This window comes from Mirounga leonina, unplaced genomic scaffold (assembly GCF_011800145.1).
Source record: "Mirounga leonina isolate KUSES-001 unplaced genomic scaffold, KU_Mleo_1.0 Mir_176, whole genome shotgun sequence".
In the NCBI taxonomy this organism is placed as follows: domain Eukaryota; kingdom Metazoa; phylum Chordata; class Mammalia; order Carnivora; family Phocidae; genus Mirounga; species Mirounga leonina.
In genome coordinates this window covers 27,338,581-27,358,129 of record NW_023270454.1, presented here as the reverse complement: position 1 = coordinate 27,358,129, position 19,549 = coordinate 27,338,581, and the positions used below count along the sequence as shown (strand labels likewise).

At 39.3% G+C, this 19,549-nt stretch overlaps 1 protein-coding gene across 1 annotated transcript in view; it reads right to left on the bottom strand.

Moving 5' to 3' along the window:
* CUNH4orf45 (chromosome unknown C4orf45 homolog) overlaps positions 1-19,549 on the bottom strand; it is an 82,650-nt gene that overhangs the window by 28,429 nt on the left and 34,672 nt on the right. The window contains exons 2-3 of the mRNA XM_035023250.1: positions 15,855-16,087; positions 3,161-3,219 (exon numbers count right to left, since the gene is read on the bottom strand). Of these exons, the coding sequence (XP_034879141.1) occupies positions 3,161-3,219; positions 15,855-16,087 (292 nt within the window). The remainder of the gene's footprint in view (positions 1-3,160; positions 3,220-15,854; positions 16,088-19,549) is intronic.

The following is a 19,549-nucleotide window of genomic DNA, read 5'->3' as shown; positions in this document are numbered from 1 at the left end:
TCTCCTTCTGTGGCTCTCATTCATCTTGTCCTCAGTGTGGGCACATCCCAAGGCTCAGTTCCCTTCTTTCTTCAAGCTTCAGTAGTAGTTTTCAACCCTGGCTGCACATCAGAATCACTCACAGAGCCTTTTTAAAATGTCCAAGCCCAGATCACAGCCTAGATCAATAGGATTGGTCAACTTGGCTGAAATATTAGTGCTGTGACCCTTGGTCATGTAACTGAACCTCTGAAATTCAATTTCTTTGCTTGTAAAATTAAGATGATGTTAAAATCCGCTCCATCAGATTGCCTAATACATTCTTATTCCCCATAATAACAGCAAATATCATCTCTTCTTCTTTTTTTCATTTATGTAAAGCCTGTTTCCTTGAAAACTAAGTCCTTCCTCCTTCCCTCAACCTCCATAATCACAATTTATTTTTGCTTGTTTGTAAATCACACTCAAAACTCAAGATGGTCCTGTAAAAATAAAATAGTCTCCTCCCTGATCTTCCTACAACTGTTACTGTCACCTTTCAATTCTTTCTCTACACAGCAATCCAACATTCCAGAGTAATCTTAAGAAAAATTAGATACTGTTGCTTTCTATTTTTTTTTTTTTTTACATTGCTTTCTATTTTAAATCTAACAATGAATTCACTTTGTTCTTAGGTTAAAATCCAAATTCTCTAACCTGGCTACAAGGTTCTATGAAATCTGATCCTCATCTTGCTTCCCTCTCACTGACTTTCATAGTGTGGTCCCACTGGTTCTAATCTGCGATACTCTTTCCCACCTTAGAGACTTGCTCATACTGTTCGCTCTGCCAGGAATGATTTTATGCTCACCTTTCTGAAGTCACCTTGATAATTACCTCCTTGGTGAACACTTCTCTGACCCTCAGTCCCAGTAGTGTCCCTAGAAAAATCTTTTAATTAGATATCCTTTGTAATGAAATATTTTATCATGAACTGGATGGAATAGAGTATGATATTAACTTTTTCTTAATAAACCTCTATATTGTTTGATTTGTTGCCACAAGCATGAATTATATTTGTAATGTTTAAAAGTTATTAAAAAGCATGAGAAACAGCATAATGTTTTTTAAAACTCATATAGTTGTTTAATGTCTACCTCCTCCCCTAGAATACAAATTCCAAGAAGAGCATATGTTGGGCTTGTCTTGTTCACCACTGTGGCCACAGAATCGACCTAAGCTTCAAACACAGGAGGTACTAGATTTATTGAGTGAACACCATTGACTGAGAAGGACAGGACATGAAAACTGAATGGGAGGCTAAGCTCTAACCTTGCCCAGAAAGGAGATGGCTCTTAGTCCCACTTAGAGAACATGAGGGGCTGGGGCACACCTGGGCCTGTCTGAGTCAGGATCTTATTCAAGAGCATCCTCCCAGCCCAAGACTGGGGCAGCAAGGCTCTTAAACAGTGGACGTGGCTGAAGTCTCAAGAGGGAGGCAGCATTCATCTGACTAGTTATTGGCATCTGACTAGTTAAAAATAGGACCTGGGGCAGACGCTATAGGCAAATCTAGGGGGTCATCATTATACTTTTTAAAAAATTTTAAGCTTTTCTAGTTAACATTTTGTAATTATAATTGTCTTCATTATGCACATGGCACTTAACATATGCAGGTTGGTTTTATAATTTATACAAATATATATCTGATCTCCAATTTCCCAGTTGAATCCACAATTCCTTACGTATGAGGTTTTTGTTTATAAATGTTTGCATGCCCTGACCTGGCACAATCCATATCAAATTCCCTAGAAATGAATATAGCTAACATTCTTTCACCCAAGGAAAGTGTTCAAAGCTTCAATATTTCTCAGATACTTTCTAATGTTTAATGTTTAAATAAATGCAGCAAATTTTTACACTTATATCACCAATGTTTGTGGAAATTTCTTTGATTTTCAGTGACCTTTAGTGGGTTTCTTTGGTTTAGAAATTTTTTTTTTTAAGATTTTATTTATTTATCTGACAGAGAGAGAGACACAGCGGGAGAGGGAACACAAGCAGGGGGAGCGGGAGAGGGAGAAGCAGGCTTCCGCTGAGCAGGGAGCCCGATGTGGGACTCGATCCCAGGACCCTGGGACCATGACCTGAGCCGAAGGCAGACGCTTAACTGACTGAGCCACCCAGGCGCCACTGGTTTAGAAATTTTTGATAGAGCACTTGCATATAGATGCCTGTAATGTTATCTGAACAAAGTTGATATTTTAATGAGAATGTGTGCTTTGCAAGCAATAAACTATTTCTCTATGGCTTTAAACATAGGATATGCTTTGTAAGTTACAGGAATTGCCCAGTGAGATCTTTTGTTGTCCTGGGATTCTGTTGTGGTAACTAGTAGGCTTTTGACATGGGGTTTGAGGGCTTTTCTCTTTTTGGGGCAGCTTATGTTGTGGTAGAGCAGAAGGAGACTGGAATTCATTAATTTTGCACATCATCATAGCTGTGTCCTTCAACAAATAAAAATGAGTGAAATAGGCTCCAGAAACTCTCATCTCCAAAAATCCAAGGATAACAAAGACATATTGAATCTGCAGTTTTGTAAGAGCGATGCTGATTGATCCCTTCCCTCTTAGGAATCTGAATTATAGGTGATAAGCCTAGGTTTTGCTCTTTTCCCGTATTTAACATACCTTGAGGTAAGACATGTTTGATTTAGGTTGCCTTAAGATAGCATAAATTCAAGTCATCATGTGACTTCAGTAAGATTACGTTTATTAACCCAGGTTAATGAGGGTTTCTAGGCCAACAGCATGAAGTGAGGGTTTTTTTAAACCAAAAAAAAAAGTATATTGTTGCTATTTCACAGAAAGAATTATTTATGTGTTAATTCTACCTTACTCATCCAGTTGCTGTTCTGAATAGCTGCATGCTGGCTCTTTTTTTCTCCGCTATATTCTCACAGTTGCTTACTCTCTGCCTGCTTTGACCCTTTCGTCCCCCTAATTAAAGTTAACAGGCCGTGAAAATTTTATGCTTTTATTAGGAATAAAAATTCATAATTTTACAAAAAAAAACCTATCTGAAATAAAAAGAAATAAAATGGTAATATACTCAGAAGTTAAAAACAAAATAACGCTGTTACTAGTTTAGGAAGGAAAAGCATCAATTAATTAGCTAAATAATTAATTTAAAATGTGCTTACCATGGATTTTGGTATCTGTGGCTTATTTTATCAATAGTGGCTTGATTTAGTTCTCCACACTGTAAAAGAAAGAAAACCAATGTAACCTAATTCCAGGGTAAATTGGCACCAACATGTCCAGCAGTCTATATTCCTAGTCCAAAAGGAAGTCAGGCTGGGAAGTTAAATAGGAGATGGTAAATACAATTAAAAGAACATAGCCTTTTGATTCTTGAATTGAGGAATAAAACTGCAAGAAGTAAAATAAATATGATCTTGTGTGCTTTATTTCCCCGCTCTGTAAAAGAGAGAGATTAGTAGCAGGAAGAGTGTAGCCCATAGTCTCAAAGCTCCTTTCTGTTTTTATGATTCTGTCTGTAAATGAGCAGGCATTCTTAACCACTATTCAGACTCAAACAGTCTAGCTCTTTTTATTTCACCTTATCCTCACAGAATTAGCAAATGTGGTGGCAATAATGTAGGAAAGAGCTGGGTTATAGACAGCCTGTGGTAAAGTGTAGATCTGAAAACTCCTTTCAGAAAGCATAATTTAGAACATGGATAAAATATTTGTAGCTTAGGACCAGTTCCCACATAAAAAAATCCCCACACTCTCTCATGTACATTGAAATGATCTATTATCACTGAACAAATGACCTTTCTATATGGGCTCCTTTACCCCAGGAACTAGCCAATTGATGGCACATCTTATGAATAAGCAAATGGGAATAGAGGCATCAAATTTATATTGGAAAGGGTTTCGGTTTATAATCATTACTCAATTTTCCATACTTGGGTTGGGAAACAATGATCTGGATTATCAAAATATTTCACTTCAGTTTCGGAATGCATTTTTCACTTACATTGACGTGGGATGCTATATTCATAACATCTCGAAAAGTAGCAAGATTGTATTATAATTTCAACATCAGAGGAAATATTTAGTACTTTTTTTTTTTTAATCCTCCCCTTTTCTTCCTTTTCCCTCAAGCTTTACTTTAGGACTTTCCTGATCAAGTCCTTCAGAGTTATTTGTGTTGGGAAAAAAGATCTATTTACTTGTTATCTTCTCAGAGATGAAGTTGAAACCTTGATCACTTCTAACTCTTTAATATTCATGTATAAAATACATAAACAAAGGAAGTGTCAAGAAAAATAAGGTTTAAATGCAAGGGTGGCCCATTATTCCATAGAAAATTTGAAAAGTAGTAATCTGTATAGATAATGGTATAACTTTCTCAGTTATTTCTGACCTGTGATTCCCGAAAAATTGACCGTATCAACTGACTTATAAATAATTTTGTTATCAGCATTTTGACAAATTTTCCAGGAATTGGACAATCTTCTTTGATCTTTGTTCCCGTTTTTAAAACTCAAATATTGCATCGTCTTAATCTGGAAAGACTTTTATTAGAAACAAGCAACAGATTCTTTTGCTACCCCCCCTTTTGTCCTTTAGTTATCAGTGTATAATATCTTTAAAAATTTACCTAAAATAAGCTGTCAATTTATTAATGAAATCCATCACAGTTTATTTGGATAATCATGCTGCCTGTGGTGTTAAATCTAATGAAATTCAAAATCAAAAAGATCTTTTTTTTTTTTTTATTGGTCAGTTCATAAGAGTAAAGAAAAGACTGAACCAAACCTAACTCAGCATCTTCATAGAAACAGGTAACAACAGATTAGTACAGTCTCTGTCTTAAGGATATCAGTTACTTTGAATGTTTTAACTAGCACAAATAATCATAACTCAAAAGTGGGTATTTCCTATTAAGTAATCTTTAAAGAAGTCTAGGCATTACTAAAACGGAAATATCTGCTAACTACATTCAGGTACTGTGAATTAGATACAATTTCTGAAATGTGTTAAAACCTGTTCAATCTGAGTTAATTGCAGACATTTGAGGCCCATTCTAGTTAACAAAGGAAATCGTTGCTTAATACTTTCACTTTTAATCTCAAACCACTTCTAGTCTAGTCCTGACATACTTAAGAAATCTTTTTAGGACTGATCGTTGAGGAATCCTCTTGCTTTTTTACTGTACGTGAGTCAACATGCTTTTCTTAATATAGCCAATATTTATTTATTTATTTATGTATTTATTTATTTATTTATTTAACTAGAAAGAACTATTTTCCATCTCTGTAACTATGAGGTCTTTCTTACCAGTAGAATGAATACAATGGCAATGCATTTCAAGAATGCATAGACACTAGGGTTTCTCTTCTCTATCCTCCTCCTTGGTAACATAGAGCTCTTAGTACCAAACATTTGAGTGGAAAATTCCCTAAGGCTACCTTTTCTTATGCTAATGTATTTTTTCTTCACTTGCCTCAATTTGCAAAATATTACTGTTAACCCCTTAGGTATCTTTCTTCCCACAGCCTATGAGAAGCATTCTCATTGTTGTAGCTGGATCACCGAATTGCATAATGTTGCCCATTCTAGACTGGAACTATTGAAGGGAGAAAGGGGCATAAAGGCCTTTGTATGAATGGTGCATTTGAAGTATTCATTTTATATTCAGAGCATGAGTAGAAACAAAACAATTCTTTCTGAAAAATGTCAGTATTTAAGCATGGATTCTGTGATGCATTTTTTTGTATTAAAATGCAAAAAATGAACAATGCAGAGACCCATACTTAATTTTCTGCTACATTATATACAGGCTTGAGCTCCAACATAAATTATATCCTGCTATCTCTTTTTTTTAACTACAGTGTTTTTAAATAATTTGAATTAATACATCACCTTTCAGCAAATAGATTAAACATTGGGTTTTATGAGTTTGTTGACTATGGCCCCAGCATCGCTGTTTTCTGGGCAGTATCCAAATAATGAGCAACATATTCCATCATGTTTCTAATGTGCTTATAATAATATAATTCAAAAATCCATGCAGGCAAGACAATACAGTATATATAAACACTAGTGATACTGGATCCCATTTATTGAGACATTATCCTAGATACTATGATAAGAGCTTAACACACGTATCTCACTTAATCCATTTAACAATACTCTAAGATATTATTATTATTATTTTTTAAAGATTTTATTTATTTATTTGAGAGAGAGAATGAGAGACAGCACAAGAGGGAAGAGGATCAGAGGGAGAAGCAGGCCCCCCGCTGAGCAGGGAGCCCGATGTGGGACTCGAACCCAGGACTCCAGGATCATGACCTGAGCCGAAGGCAGTCACTCAACCAACTGAGCCACCCAGGAGCCCCTTATTATTATTATCATTATTATTATTATCCCTACGCTAGGCAGAATTCTAAGATGACCCCCACTATTCTCATCCCTTGGTGTATACACCTTCTCCTAGATATTCCACCAAATACTGATCTAATTACTGTTGTGAAGGGATTTTACAGCTGTAATTAAGACCCTAATTCAGTTGAATTTAAGAAAGGGAGATTATCCTCAGTGGACCTTCCTTAATCAGGTGAGCTCTTAAAAGGATCTAGGCTCTTCCTGGCAAAGGGGATTTGAGGTGTGAGAGGCATTTGATATGGGGGAGACTCTCTGTGCTTTTTTTTTTTTTAGATTTTATTTATTTATCTGAGAGAGAAAGAGCATGAGAGGGGAGAGGGTCAGAGGGAGAAGCACACTCCCCACTGAGCAGGGAGCCCAATGTGGGACTTGATCCCGAGACTCCAGGTTCACGACCTGAGCTGAAGGCAGTGGCTTAACCAGCTGAGCCACCCAGGCACTCTGTGTGCTGGTCTTGAAGATGGAGGGGGGCTACATGGTAAGGAATGTGGGCAGCTTCTAGATGCTGAGAAGGGCCCACCACTAAGAGCCAGCAAAGAGGTGGGACCTCAATCCTACAACCACAAGGAACTGAAATCTGCCACAACCACATGAACTCAGAAAAGACAGCAAGCCGCAGATGAGATCGCAGCTCCAGCAGACACCTTGATTTCAGCGTTCTGAGATCCAAGCAGAGAACCCAGCCATGTCTTCTGGGACCTCTCACCTACAGAACTGTGAACAAATAAATGGGTGCTATTTTAAGCTGCTAAATTTGTGGTAATTTGCTATGCCCAATAGAAAACTAATACAATCCCCATTTTACAGATGGGAAAACTGAGACATTATAAAAAATAGGCAGCCTAACATGCAAAGGGAGAAAAAGGGGGAAATGAAAAGTTCTTCAACTGGCTACTTTCACTTATAAAGTCACATTCAGTTTTTCACTAAGACCACAAACATAGATTTGCCCTGAAAAGCATTATGAATGTTAGTTGCCCCATTTATTCTCATAGAGAAGGCAAATATCTGTTATTTTCTCCCCATACTTCTCCAAGACAATAAATGTTCTCCTTATTCATTCTCTATTCAAGATACCCAAGGATTTTCTTTTAAAGCAAGACTAGAACTTGTTCTGTTGGGAATCGTTAGGATTTGTGATGAGTAATCATTCTACTATCAGCCCTTTATCCAGAGTGGGTTAATGATCCAGGGTCTGAGATCTGCACAGAGTCAACTATTGGGGCTGCAGAGGAGCTACACAAGAGCTTCCCAAGTCTCTGTTTGTGCTCAGGGCACAGTTTCTGAAATAGAATCAAGTATGTGTTTTGCAAGTGTTCTCACCATTGGAGTTTTCTAATATGTTGGCACTGTTGTTAATTCAAAGGTTAAAAAGTGTGCTTCTCCCGAGTTAATAGTCCAATTAGCTTTACAACACAGAATTACACGAGGGGTGGCAGCTCAGGCTGTAAGAACATTACAGTATAACTAAGTCTCAGTAAAAAAAAAAAAAAAAAGGTTGGTAGATAGTTTTCAAATGCCTATGGAATAAGCTAGGAGTACAACAATTCTCAGTCTAATGCACACTTAAAACTTCATTTCTTCCCTTCTGCAACTTGGTCTCTGCACAAAGACACTGCATTGAGAAGTGAAGCCATCTCCACGCCCATCTCCGATTACTTATTGATAACCATCTACACCATGCTAAGCAGTAGGGAAGTGGTGTTGATGTTGTCAGTACAAAGTTAAATGAAAGAGATCTCAGACCTTGCTTAAAACCATTTAAAATGTGGCACGTGCACCCCAACGTTTATAGCAGCAATGTTCGCAATAGCCAAACTAGGGAAAGAGCCCTGATGTCCCTTGACAGATGAATGGATAAAGAAGAGGATACACACACACACACACACACACACAGTGGAATATCACTCAGCCATCAAAAAGAATGAAATCTTGCCATTTGCAACAATACGGATGGAACTAGAGGGTATTATGCTAAGCAGAATAAGTTAGTCAGAGAAAGACAAATACCGTATGATTTCACTCGTATGTGGAATTTAAGAAACAAAACAGATGAATATACGGGAAGGGAAGGAAAAATAAAATAAGGTGAAAACAGAGAGGGAGACAAACAATAGAGACTCTTAACTATAGGAAACAAACTGAGGGTTGCTGGAGGGGAGGAGGATGAGGGGGATGAGGTAATTAGTTGATAGCCATTAAGGAGGGCAGTAATGAGCACTGGGTGTTATATGCAACTGATGAATCACTAAATTCTACCCCTGAAACTAATAATACACTGTATGTTATTTAAATTGAATTTAAATTAAAAAACATATGAGTAAATACCCAAATATATAATTTTAATAAAATAAAAAAATAAAATGTGGCTGGGCTTGTGCAGTCCAATTGCTGACAGGAGTCACACTAAAAACTTCACAACAACACCAACACCACAAAGACACTTTGCTATGAGTTCTTCTCCCAACAGCTGAGGGAGCTTACATGGATTCCTAACAACACCTACTTTTAGTTCTGTTTTATTTCTACTCAAGGATGTAGCTGGGACCACATAGCAGGAACCCTCTATATTTAATGAATCATCTTCACTTTGCTCAGTTAAGATTTCTTGATATCCTAGGTTCAATCCTGGGGAAAAAATAGATTACTCCAGATTGCTAGTCTTGTTTACTATGCATTCTATGCATTTTTGTCAATACCAATGAAGTACTCTGGGAGTGTTGCACCTGAATAGTAGGGAAAACTATAATCCTAAATTTATAGTAATTTTCGAATTTTTCCCAAAGATCTTCAAAAGCCAAGATAAATGCCAGATTTTTTTTAAAGGGGGGAGGGGCAGAGGGCGAAGAGGAGAGAGAATCCTAAGCAGGCTCCACGCCCAGCGCAGAGAGCAGAGCACAACGCAGGGCTCAATCTCACGACACTGAGGTCATGACCTGAGCCGAAATCAACAGTCAGACGCTTAACCGAATGAACCACCCAGGTGTCCCTGAATGCCAGATTTAGAAAACAGATGTCCTGGTATTTTAGCCACCTATGCTGGGGGTATTAGATCACATGCAAATTTCACAATTCTCTGGAGCTTGGCTATGGAGTTAAACCACAGGTTTACTAGAATCCGTTCTAATTTACAGTCTTTTCTTAGTTTTGTATTTCCCTATCATCATCAAATAATATTTGTTGAAAACTGATGGCATATGCTTAATTACTAACTTTAGGTAGTGTGATTTTAAAAAAAAAAGTGATGTTTACCATTAGACACATACTCAAGATGTTATGTCAAGCCCTGCAAAAGTTAGTAACCACCATGGCCTATTTTAAGCCTTCCTTAATTAAGGAATAAAATCACCCCCTAGGCTCTAAATTACAGAGTTTCTTTTCTTTCTTTCTTTTTTTCACATTTCCACATCCTAACAAAAGATGTGAAAATTAAGATGTCTTTTTTTTTTTTCCCAATTTGCCAATAGTCTCTATAAAGTCACCTGACCAAGAGAGAGAAAGCCGTGTTTGCTCAGGGCGTCAGGTCACAGCGGGGCTGGGCTGCCCAGTAAAATGTGCCGCGGCAGTGTCCCTAGCTGCCCACACAGACGCTTCCCGTCCCAAACCCGTTATTCTTCACAGAACTGCTCTGAACACAATACAGAATGCAAAGCAGTGATACATGCCTCCCTTGTTGTTTTCATGGTCTGTTAGAGAATGGAAACTTCAGACATAAAATCTATTTTCCAGAAGTTCAGCCACAAGTAAGATTTTATAAGGAAATTATTTCCTTCAGTTTATCTGAGGCATCCTAGAAAGCCCCGTTTTGTAAAATGGGGAAAATATAACATCTCTGTATCAGGAGGTTAATGGTGTTAATATATTATTTTGGAGAAGAGGGAGGGTTATTTGGCCTCCCTCACCAGTGTTTCTCCTCCCTCACAGATGGTCAGCATGTGGCACTCCCTTACGGAAGGCTTCCTGTGGCATCAGAAAATGCATGACTTTATTCAGCACTTAAGGATGAAAGGTGCTAATGTAATTATTTTTATATTAAACCACAAACTGTTAGGATGCAAATAACTCTAAGAAATATAAAGTGAGAGCTAAACACATGCCTAGCTGGGGAAGAACAGCAGCAATGCAAAGAGGTACCTAATTTTAGAAAAGCTATTTTCTGTTTTGCTTTTATAACTTGGTTGATAAAAGGAGCTTTATTATCTTTTTAAAGTCTTCTATATTGATAATAACATCTGGGGTGCTGTGTGGCTCAGTCAGTTAAGCGACTGCCTTCGGCTCAGGTCATGATCCCAAGGTCCTGGGATCGAGCCCTGCATCGGGCTCCCTGCTCGGCGGGGAGCCTGCTTCTCCCTCTCCCACTCCCCCTGCTTGTGTTCCCTCTCTCACTGTCTCTCTCTGTCAAATAAATAAAATCTTAAAAAAAAATCTGGAGATTAGGAATGTGAAATGCTAGGAATTCTAATGAGACTGTATGGGATTTTCCCAAGTAAACCCAGAGGTAAATAAGAAACACTCAGAAATTCTGAAATATGTGATTGGTGGTCAACCTATTGATCACCTCCACACTGGCAATCCTTTTCCCCAGGTGAATTTGCAGATTTTCTAGGACACTGTTGTGTGAGGGTGGATCGTTTGGAAGAACGCACGGGGTTGTGCTGGGACACACAGAAAAGAAGGGGAGGTTCACTAAGACCTCAGTGTCTTCTTTCTTTCCATAATGCTGAAGATTGTGTTTGATGATATGTTTTGAAGCACTGTAAAGTGCTTATTAAATATAAAATTCAAAAATAACTAGTACCAAGCTATTTCTCACTATATCAACTATGTGGGTGATAGCTACTCATAATTCATTTTAATAGCGTAAATGAAGTCTCTGGGGTGCCAATGAAGCAGAACGGAAGGCTGGGAGAAAAGTGAGAGAACCCTGAGGAACTGATGCACACTCTGTAAGAGAAGGCAGTTGGGACTGACCCAAGCCAGACCCTGCCTCACAAAACAATGATCATGCAGACGTGCACGTCACATGGTGGCTCCTAGTCGGAGGTTCTGACCGTTTTCGATCTTTTCATCTCACACATGCTGTACTCCCACTAAGCCCTTGAATCCAAGCCTGGGTTGAAATCCCAGCTCTACCATTTACTAGTGACACAGCCTCAGACAAGCAACCCACCCATCCACACCTCCAGTTTCCTTAACTGTAAAGCAGAAATAATTACAGGAACTTCCTCACACAGTAGATACTCAAGGTCTTTTTACGTTTGCTTTCTCTAAATAAATTCACAGAGAGAAAAAATGTCTAATGAAGCAACTAAACCTGGATTGGTTTATTAATAGCCATCAAGAAACTCAATGTCTCATCAAAAGTCTGTTCAAATATCCTTAAAACCATCACAGGGAAGACCTCTGCATTTCTTTTTTTTTTTTAATAAAGAAAATTTCTTTTTATTTTATTTATTTATTTGACAGAGAGAGAGCACAAGCAGGGGGAGTGGCAGGCAGAGGGAGAGGGAGAAGCAGGCTCCCTGCTGAGCAGGGGGAGCCCGATGCGGGACTCGATTCCAGGACCCTGGGATCATGAACAACCGAGCCACCCAGGCACCCAGACCTCTGCATTTCATAACCCTGGAATTTGTGGCATTTACAAATAAGGCAGAAATTTCAAAGTCTTGAAGATTTTACTTTTTATTATACTATACTGTATCACATAAAAATATATTGATGGGTTCCCATAAAATTCTCTTTATTACTTTCTATAGATTTTCAAGTTGTTATACTACATGACATATTGGTTGTAATATATGTTATGATTAATTGGTTTAATATTGTCTTTGGGATCACACCTAAGAAGAATTAGTCATTGAGTCCTATAACATTGTTTCTGTAGGAAAACCAGATGACTTAAATCATCTGGTCATGAGGTCAGAGTGCAGGACCAGAAAATGGCACCAGGAAGCCAGCTGATACTATTGAGGTTTGGGTTAAAGAGAGAATGAGGGGGAGGGGAGACATGCCCAGCTAAGAAGGAGTTAGAAATGCCCCTCAGTTTAGCATGGGGTTGAAACCAAAATTGTTTCAATGGTCTTCATATATTCTTTTTTTGGTGAGCAGCAAAGCAAAATTTATTGAGCAATAATAAAGTGATAGTACAAAGCTCCCGAAGAGGGAGAAGTCCTGAGAGGGTTGCCCGGTCTTCATATATTCTTGTAGAAACAGCACATATAGTTTGGCAGAGACTAAGTCCATTTTTTAAAAGAAGAAGACGAAGAATGTACTGCTCTTAAATCTGAGATAATAACAAAAGCAATGATTTTTACTGGTTTATATACACACGTACTATGATGATATTGCAGCCCATATAAGCGGAGTAGGAAATAGCTGAACATAAAAAGATCCAGAAAAGAAACCTGATATTGTGATTTTTACTGACCTCTGTGATGTGGGGACATTTTTCACGTGTCAGTCTGGAAGTTATTATCTTTCTACCAAAATGCCGATGATCTATAAAACCCTTCCTAGTGCCCCAAATAGGAGAGACCATTCCCAGGTAGGAAGCAGCTGCCCCAGGCATTTTGCCAAGAGTCTAATGGAGGTGCCTGAGCACCCTTAGCTGCCAGCCTTATACAAACCTGGAGCGGTGGACTAGAAAGGGTAGCTGTTCAGGCTATAAAAACCCACTAGATGAAGGTTTGTGCTTAAAATCATAGTTCTGAGCAACTACAGTGAGAGACACTGAGGAGTCTCTGAAGTTAGGCTGAAACAAAGTGCCATCTTCCTTGGGGTTGTTATGGACAAGGATGGTGGAGGGATGTAGAAAGGGTGTACTAGAGACCAGGCACCAGAGAAAGAACAGGAAGTATATTGAGACATCTCCCCATTTCCCTAAGTTACATCAAACTAAGGAATTAACCAGCTCCCTGGTGAGGAGGGGTGTGAGTTAATGCCACGGACTCTCATATATCTTTTGTAATTCAGAGCTCATTTTTACGCATGGAGTGTGTGTGTTTGTATCAGCTCAAATGTCAATTCACGCCAAGTCATATGGATCAGAAGTAACTGCCTGAAACACTGGGTTGGTAAGGAATCTAAGTCTGAGGCTAGACTCAAAAACGAATATTGCCTTAAATGGAGAGAGGGAGCCAGGCCAGGGTGCAGAGGGGAAGATCAGGAGCCTTGATGACAAAGTCTAGGCCTTAACTGGTGGATAAATTATAGATGGTTATTCACTAATATGTGCAGTTGACCCTTGGACAACATGTGTTTGAACTGTGCAAGTCTACTTTTATGTGGAACTTTTTTGACAACTCAGTACAGTTCTGTAAATGTATTTTCTCTTCCTTATGATTTTCTTAATAACAATGTCTTTTTTTAGTTTATTTTAAGAATACAGTACATTGTCCATATTCAAAATGTCATAATCATCATCATCAACTGTTTTATATTATCCATAGGCTTCTGGATGACAGTAGGTATTAGTAATTAAATTTTGGCGGAGTCAAAAGTTACATGCAGATTTTCAGCTGTTGGGTCAGCACGCCTAACCCCTTCATTGTTCAAGGGTCAAATGTACAGTCATTCTCAGTGAATCTTGTCGTTCTCATTATAAAGTTCTGAGTCCAAGGAATCCTATAAGGTATTAAGATTGTGATGAGATAGGCACCGCTTTGGAAATAATTACTGTCAAAAGCCCAGGACCAAGAAGGTGCACAGAGGATAGGCAACGGCTTTCACAGCTTATGCCAAACAAGACCAGCTTCTGAGTGTGCCACAAGCCAGGGGAGAAAAAATCACTGTGTGGTTCAGACTCTGTCCCCCAGGGGTTGAGAAGAGAGCGCTACCGAACAGAGTAGTGATTTAAAGCCGTCTGGGAAATATGAATGGAAGAAACAGAATAAATTTCTTCCTGGAAGGCTAGCTTGTGGCTGATATCTCTTTTGGATTCACAGCTTGTTTCAAAGTCCAAGGAATAGGCAAACGTGTTCTTAATTTAAAGATAAAGAAGGAAGAGAAGCTATACACACTCAAGATGGGCCGACAGAGAAGCAAAAAGGCAACAAAAGTTATGGACTCTGTTCAAACCAGCCACCTCGCTTGGACTGTAGTCTTCTTGCTGGTGGCCAGTTTTGATATTTCATCAGCTTTCTGGTCTTCATCTTTCTTGCTTACATGGACTAGGACACAGTTTAAGTACCTGAGCATCTGTTCCATTAAATGATCCTGAGTAACATTAAGTACAACAGCCATGGTACTAAGAGCTGACACGTGCATGTCAACCACGTGCCAGGCATCAGACCTCATGTGTTCCTTGTGGTCTCATATTTAATCCTCACCACATAACAAAAATAATATTAAATGCATAGAGTGCTTGATATGTGCCAGGCATGGTTCCCAGCCCTCTACAACTGTTAACTTGCTTACTGTTTACAACAGCCCTGTAAGGTAAATACTAAGACTCATCATGAAGAAACCAAAGAACAGAAGTTACGGAACTTGCCCAAGGCCACTCACAGCAAGTAGGTGGACAGAACCAGTATAGGAATTCGGTGATCTTGTGACGTGGGCACTCTACGCACTGTCATGTGGAACAGAAGCGATCAGGGACCCAGAGAGGTGAACTCTCTAGCTTAGGGTCACAGAGCAAAACCTAACTCAGAGTCAGGATTTGAATCCGGCTCTGTCTGACCTCAAAGACTGAGCCCCCAAGCACTCTCTCCCACTGCCTTAGGTTGCACCGCAAAAAGGTTTTTTTCTTTTGTTAACCTTTACCGTATGACGCTGTACTATATTTTCTTAAACATTTGAGGAAATCCAATTATTTCATGATTGGTACATGTTCAATTTTCAGATAATGCAAAAGCCTGCCTGGAAAAAAAAAGGTCTGAATTCTCAGATTTTACTTCTAAAATCACCTGGGCTCTCTTTTGTTTCAGAGGAGACTGGGCTCATGCCTCCATACACATTACCCAAAGGAACCAAGACAAGGTTTCTAAGAACCCTTTGGCTAATTACCCTGACTTATTTGATACAAAGGCATTATCAACACAGTGCATTTTAAAGATCTGGAACTCTCTATTTCGGCTTGTGGATGATGTCCAGTACAGGCTTCTTTTATACCACCCACTCAGAATGCAGTGCTAGGATGGGGGAAGAATGTGTGAATGTCGCAGCATAAATGTGAATCTGAATGCATTCCAAAGCCAAACACAAATGCTTTTGGATTATGCGTGGCTTCCTTCTCTTCACACCTCTCCTCTCACGTATTGAAGGGATGAAAAGGGAATCATAGCAAGTCCATTTATTCACACATTTTTCCGCAAAACTCAAATCCCATTACTTCTCAATGACAAATTAAGAACATGACATTTCTTAGGGAAGCATACTCAGAAAGGATTCAAATCAGAAACAATATGCTATGAAGAGCGTATTTAAGAGAAATACCTTGATCTGAAAGCCAGTCTGAAGCCTTGTTTGGTTGATAAAATCATACTCTGGTATTCCCCAACCAACTTCACCCACATACTCATATTTATATTTTGCTGGTAAGCTTCTGTTTGGGGCAGGCCTCCATAAATATCTGAGATCTCCAGTCTTTTCCAATGCTGGGCGTTTTTCTCCTATATAGGAAGTGTGCTGATGAACTTTAGTTAGATGATCTTTTATATAATCTGGGCCTTAAAAAGACAGAAAGAAAGACTTTTAAAAAACTCTACACTTGGGGCACCCGGGTGGCTTAGTCGGTTAAGTGTCTGACTCTTGATCTCAGCTGAGGTCTTGATCTCAGGGTCCTGAGTTCGAGCCCCGCACTGGGCTCCATGCTGGGCATGGAGCCCTTAAAAAACAAAAACAAAAACAACTCTACACTTTATTCTAAAATGCTGTTGTCTTTTAAATGGTGAAACTAGTAATAGCTAATGATTATATGGCATTGACCAGGTTCTAGGTGCTATTGTAAGCCTTTTAGATATATTAGTTCAGTTAATCCTTATAACCATGAGATACATAATACTGTCTTCTCCAGTTTATAGGTGGGGAAATGAGGCACAGAAAGACTGGTTACTCTTCTAGAGTCACGTTACCAGACCAGCTGTCTCACAGGTTGGGCTCTTAATTGTCCCCCACTCTACTGCTCTGTTTAGAACCAACTTAATACAGACATGTCTTAGACACTAAAAACCCTCACTCGTGCCACACTTGTCGGATGTGGGCTTTCAGACATTGGGGTGTTTGATGTAGACAGATAAAATCCTGAAATGAGAATTAGGAAATTTCCCAAATGTATCAGAAGCAACTGGAAAATGGAGACTCTCAGATGAGAAGGACAGCTTATAACAGATGATGACCAAAGGCAGGAGTATTTAATAAATATCAGTATTTTAAATGTAAGACAATGAACAAAAGGGAATCCATGAATTGTGGAAGTGGGTAAAACAAGCAAACATAGGAGAAGGTCTGGGAAAGGATCACTGAAATAAACCTGGTATTGAAAGGTGAGGATGTGAAAGGTAAAGGGGAGGAAAGATCTATGGGAAGAATGGTACTGATTTAAAGTAGAAAGTGAGCTGCTGGCCAGGAAGAGTCTCAGAAGTCCCAGAACCAGCATAGCTGCCAGACTGTATGGCCAGGTTAGGGATGCAAAGAAGAAACTTCATTCTCATTACCAGAGACATTGGAGGCAGAAGCTGTGCTGTGGTCGTGATGTCACCTGAGTGCCTCCTGGCGCTGGAGCTCCTTTCATCCGGCTCTCCGCCCAGGGAGCTCAGTGTTTGCAGAGCACACAGATGGGCCAGGGCTTTGACCAGGTACACCAGCAAAATGGTCAATGTGCTAACAAGTCCGTGCTTAGAAAAGTCGTCTAAGCTTTCCCAGGAAGTGGGGGACATAAGAAATTGCTCTTCAGACACATGATTTGGGCAGATGTTTTCACAGCTTCCTAATCATCATCACTCCCCATGATGCACTGAGTATTCACTGTGGCTAATTTCCCTTGATGAATACATTGGGGCTTCCAATTTATTCATGTCAGGTTTTCCCTCAGGTATAATGACTTTGGTAAAGAAGAGAATGGCCAGAGCATGAAAAACTGGGTTTTTCTTCCCTCAATGTGACAGGGGTTGAAGTCTTACCTACAAAATTCCTGTCATAAGGAATTTTTGCAGGGTCCTCTGTACGCAATGAAATACAGAACTGTGGTTAGTCTTGTTGAAATTTCAGTGTATGTGCAGGCCAGTGTTTTCCCAAATGTTTCATCAAATGCTGCTCCCATGAGTGTACCATGAAGATATATATGTGGGAGGCAGGGGTGCTTTATAGTCACACATCTGGGAACGCGGCTTGCTACCTTTGCCTTTTAGATATTCACAGCATATGAAAGCATATTAAAAGCTCTGAGAATTCCTATGGTAAATAAACCTGTTTACAATTAGGTAACTCAGTGTTTCCCAAACTTGTTTAAACATGCATCTTTCCTCCCCACTGGGTCCTGTTTACACATTCTGCAGATACCAATGGATTTGGGGAAATACGGAGCCTCTGTGTAATGTTTCAGTTATCACTAAAATTTTGTCATCACCACATGCTACTACAGATGCAAGAGAAGATATATATCTGTAGTTAGTTCCTTAGTCACTCTGTGGACTGCAATTCATTTTTAAAAAGAGCCACGACTTGACAGCAGAATCAAAAGCACTTAGTAGCTGAAGGTACACATACTCTGCAAACCAAGAGTATGTTTAAGGGGCGATGGGATGGGCAGGGGCTCCAATCAGGGTTCTCTGTGGCTTTAGTCAAGTCACTGGATTTTTCTAAACTCCTGTCTCATCTGTGCTTTAGAAATAGTGTGACGCGATATTCACGGCACAGGAGATTCCCGGGAAGACCCTGCCCTGGGCACATAATGGACTCAGGCATCTGCCTTAAGCAACAGAGGCAGCTAGACGCCACAGCACAAGCCAGGCCCCACGTTCACAGCAGATGCCCCGGAGCCAGCCCAGTGTTTACCAGACCCAGACCTCCACACAGCACGGCCCACCCAGCAACACACAGAAAGGTGCTTTCCTTAATGAGACCGCGCCCCAGGTGTTTGGTTTTAAGTGAGCCATTTTTGCTCTTCCAAACCTCATCCTCCAGATCCTAGACTCTATGCTGGCTCTGATTTGTGTTGAAATTCTAGATTTACAGTTAAGGATGTGGTTTTTGAATCTAAACTACCGTAGGTTCAAATCCTGGCTTTGTCTTAGGCTGGCTTTGTGACCCAGGAAAAGTTATTCAGCCTCTGAGTTTTTGGCTCTTTATCTATAAAATGAGCCTGGTGATGCCTACCTATCTTGTGGCCATGTTGAATGGAGAGGAGAGAATCAATTTTAAAGAAGTGCTTAGGTGAGGATGCGGCATATAATATATAGTTATTATTATTGTTAGTGTATTTTCCTCTTTTTTTGTTTGTTTTTTATTTTTATTTGACGTTTTGTCTTACCTATTGCATTTTTAAAAAACGTATTTTCAGAGCTTTCACTGATAACGATTTATTCCTTATGAACTTCAGATCCTTTCCTGAGGGAAAGGATCTAGATCAAGGGTTGGCAAACTTTTCTTATAAAGGACCAGAGTGTAAATATTTTGGGCTTTGTAGGGCATACCATCTCTGTCTCAACTACTCAACTCTCCCATTGTAGGGCAAAAGCGGCCGTCAACAACATGTAAACAAATGAATGTGACTATGTGCCAATAAAGCTTTATTTATGGACATTGAAATTGTAATTTCATGGAATTTTCGCATGTAACAAAATATTATTCTTCTTTTGCTTTTTCTCTATTTGAAAATGTAAAAGCCATTCTTTTTTCACCAACCCTACAAAAACAGGTGGCAGGACAAATTTGAACCAGGAGCCATAGTTGGTTGACCTCTGCTCTAGATGGTAGGAAGATGGTGGACACTAAGGAAGCAGATTGCCACAAAGGCTGAAAAGAGCACAGACAGGACAACATGGGAGGTTTTCCAACAAGCTTCATCTGCTGCCAACCTTTGAGAAGGACCCAGCTATGGCATGTATCAGTAGAAAAAGAGAAAATTCCATCTCTGAGGCAAATTTTCTTTCTTTCTTTCTTTCTTTCTTTCTTTCTTTCTTTCTTTCTTT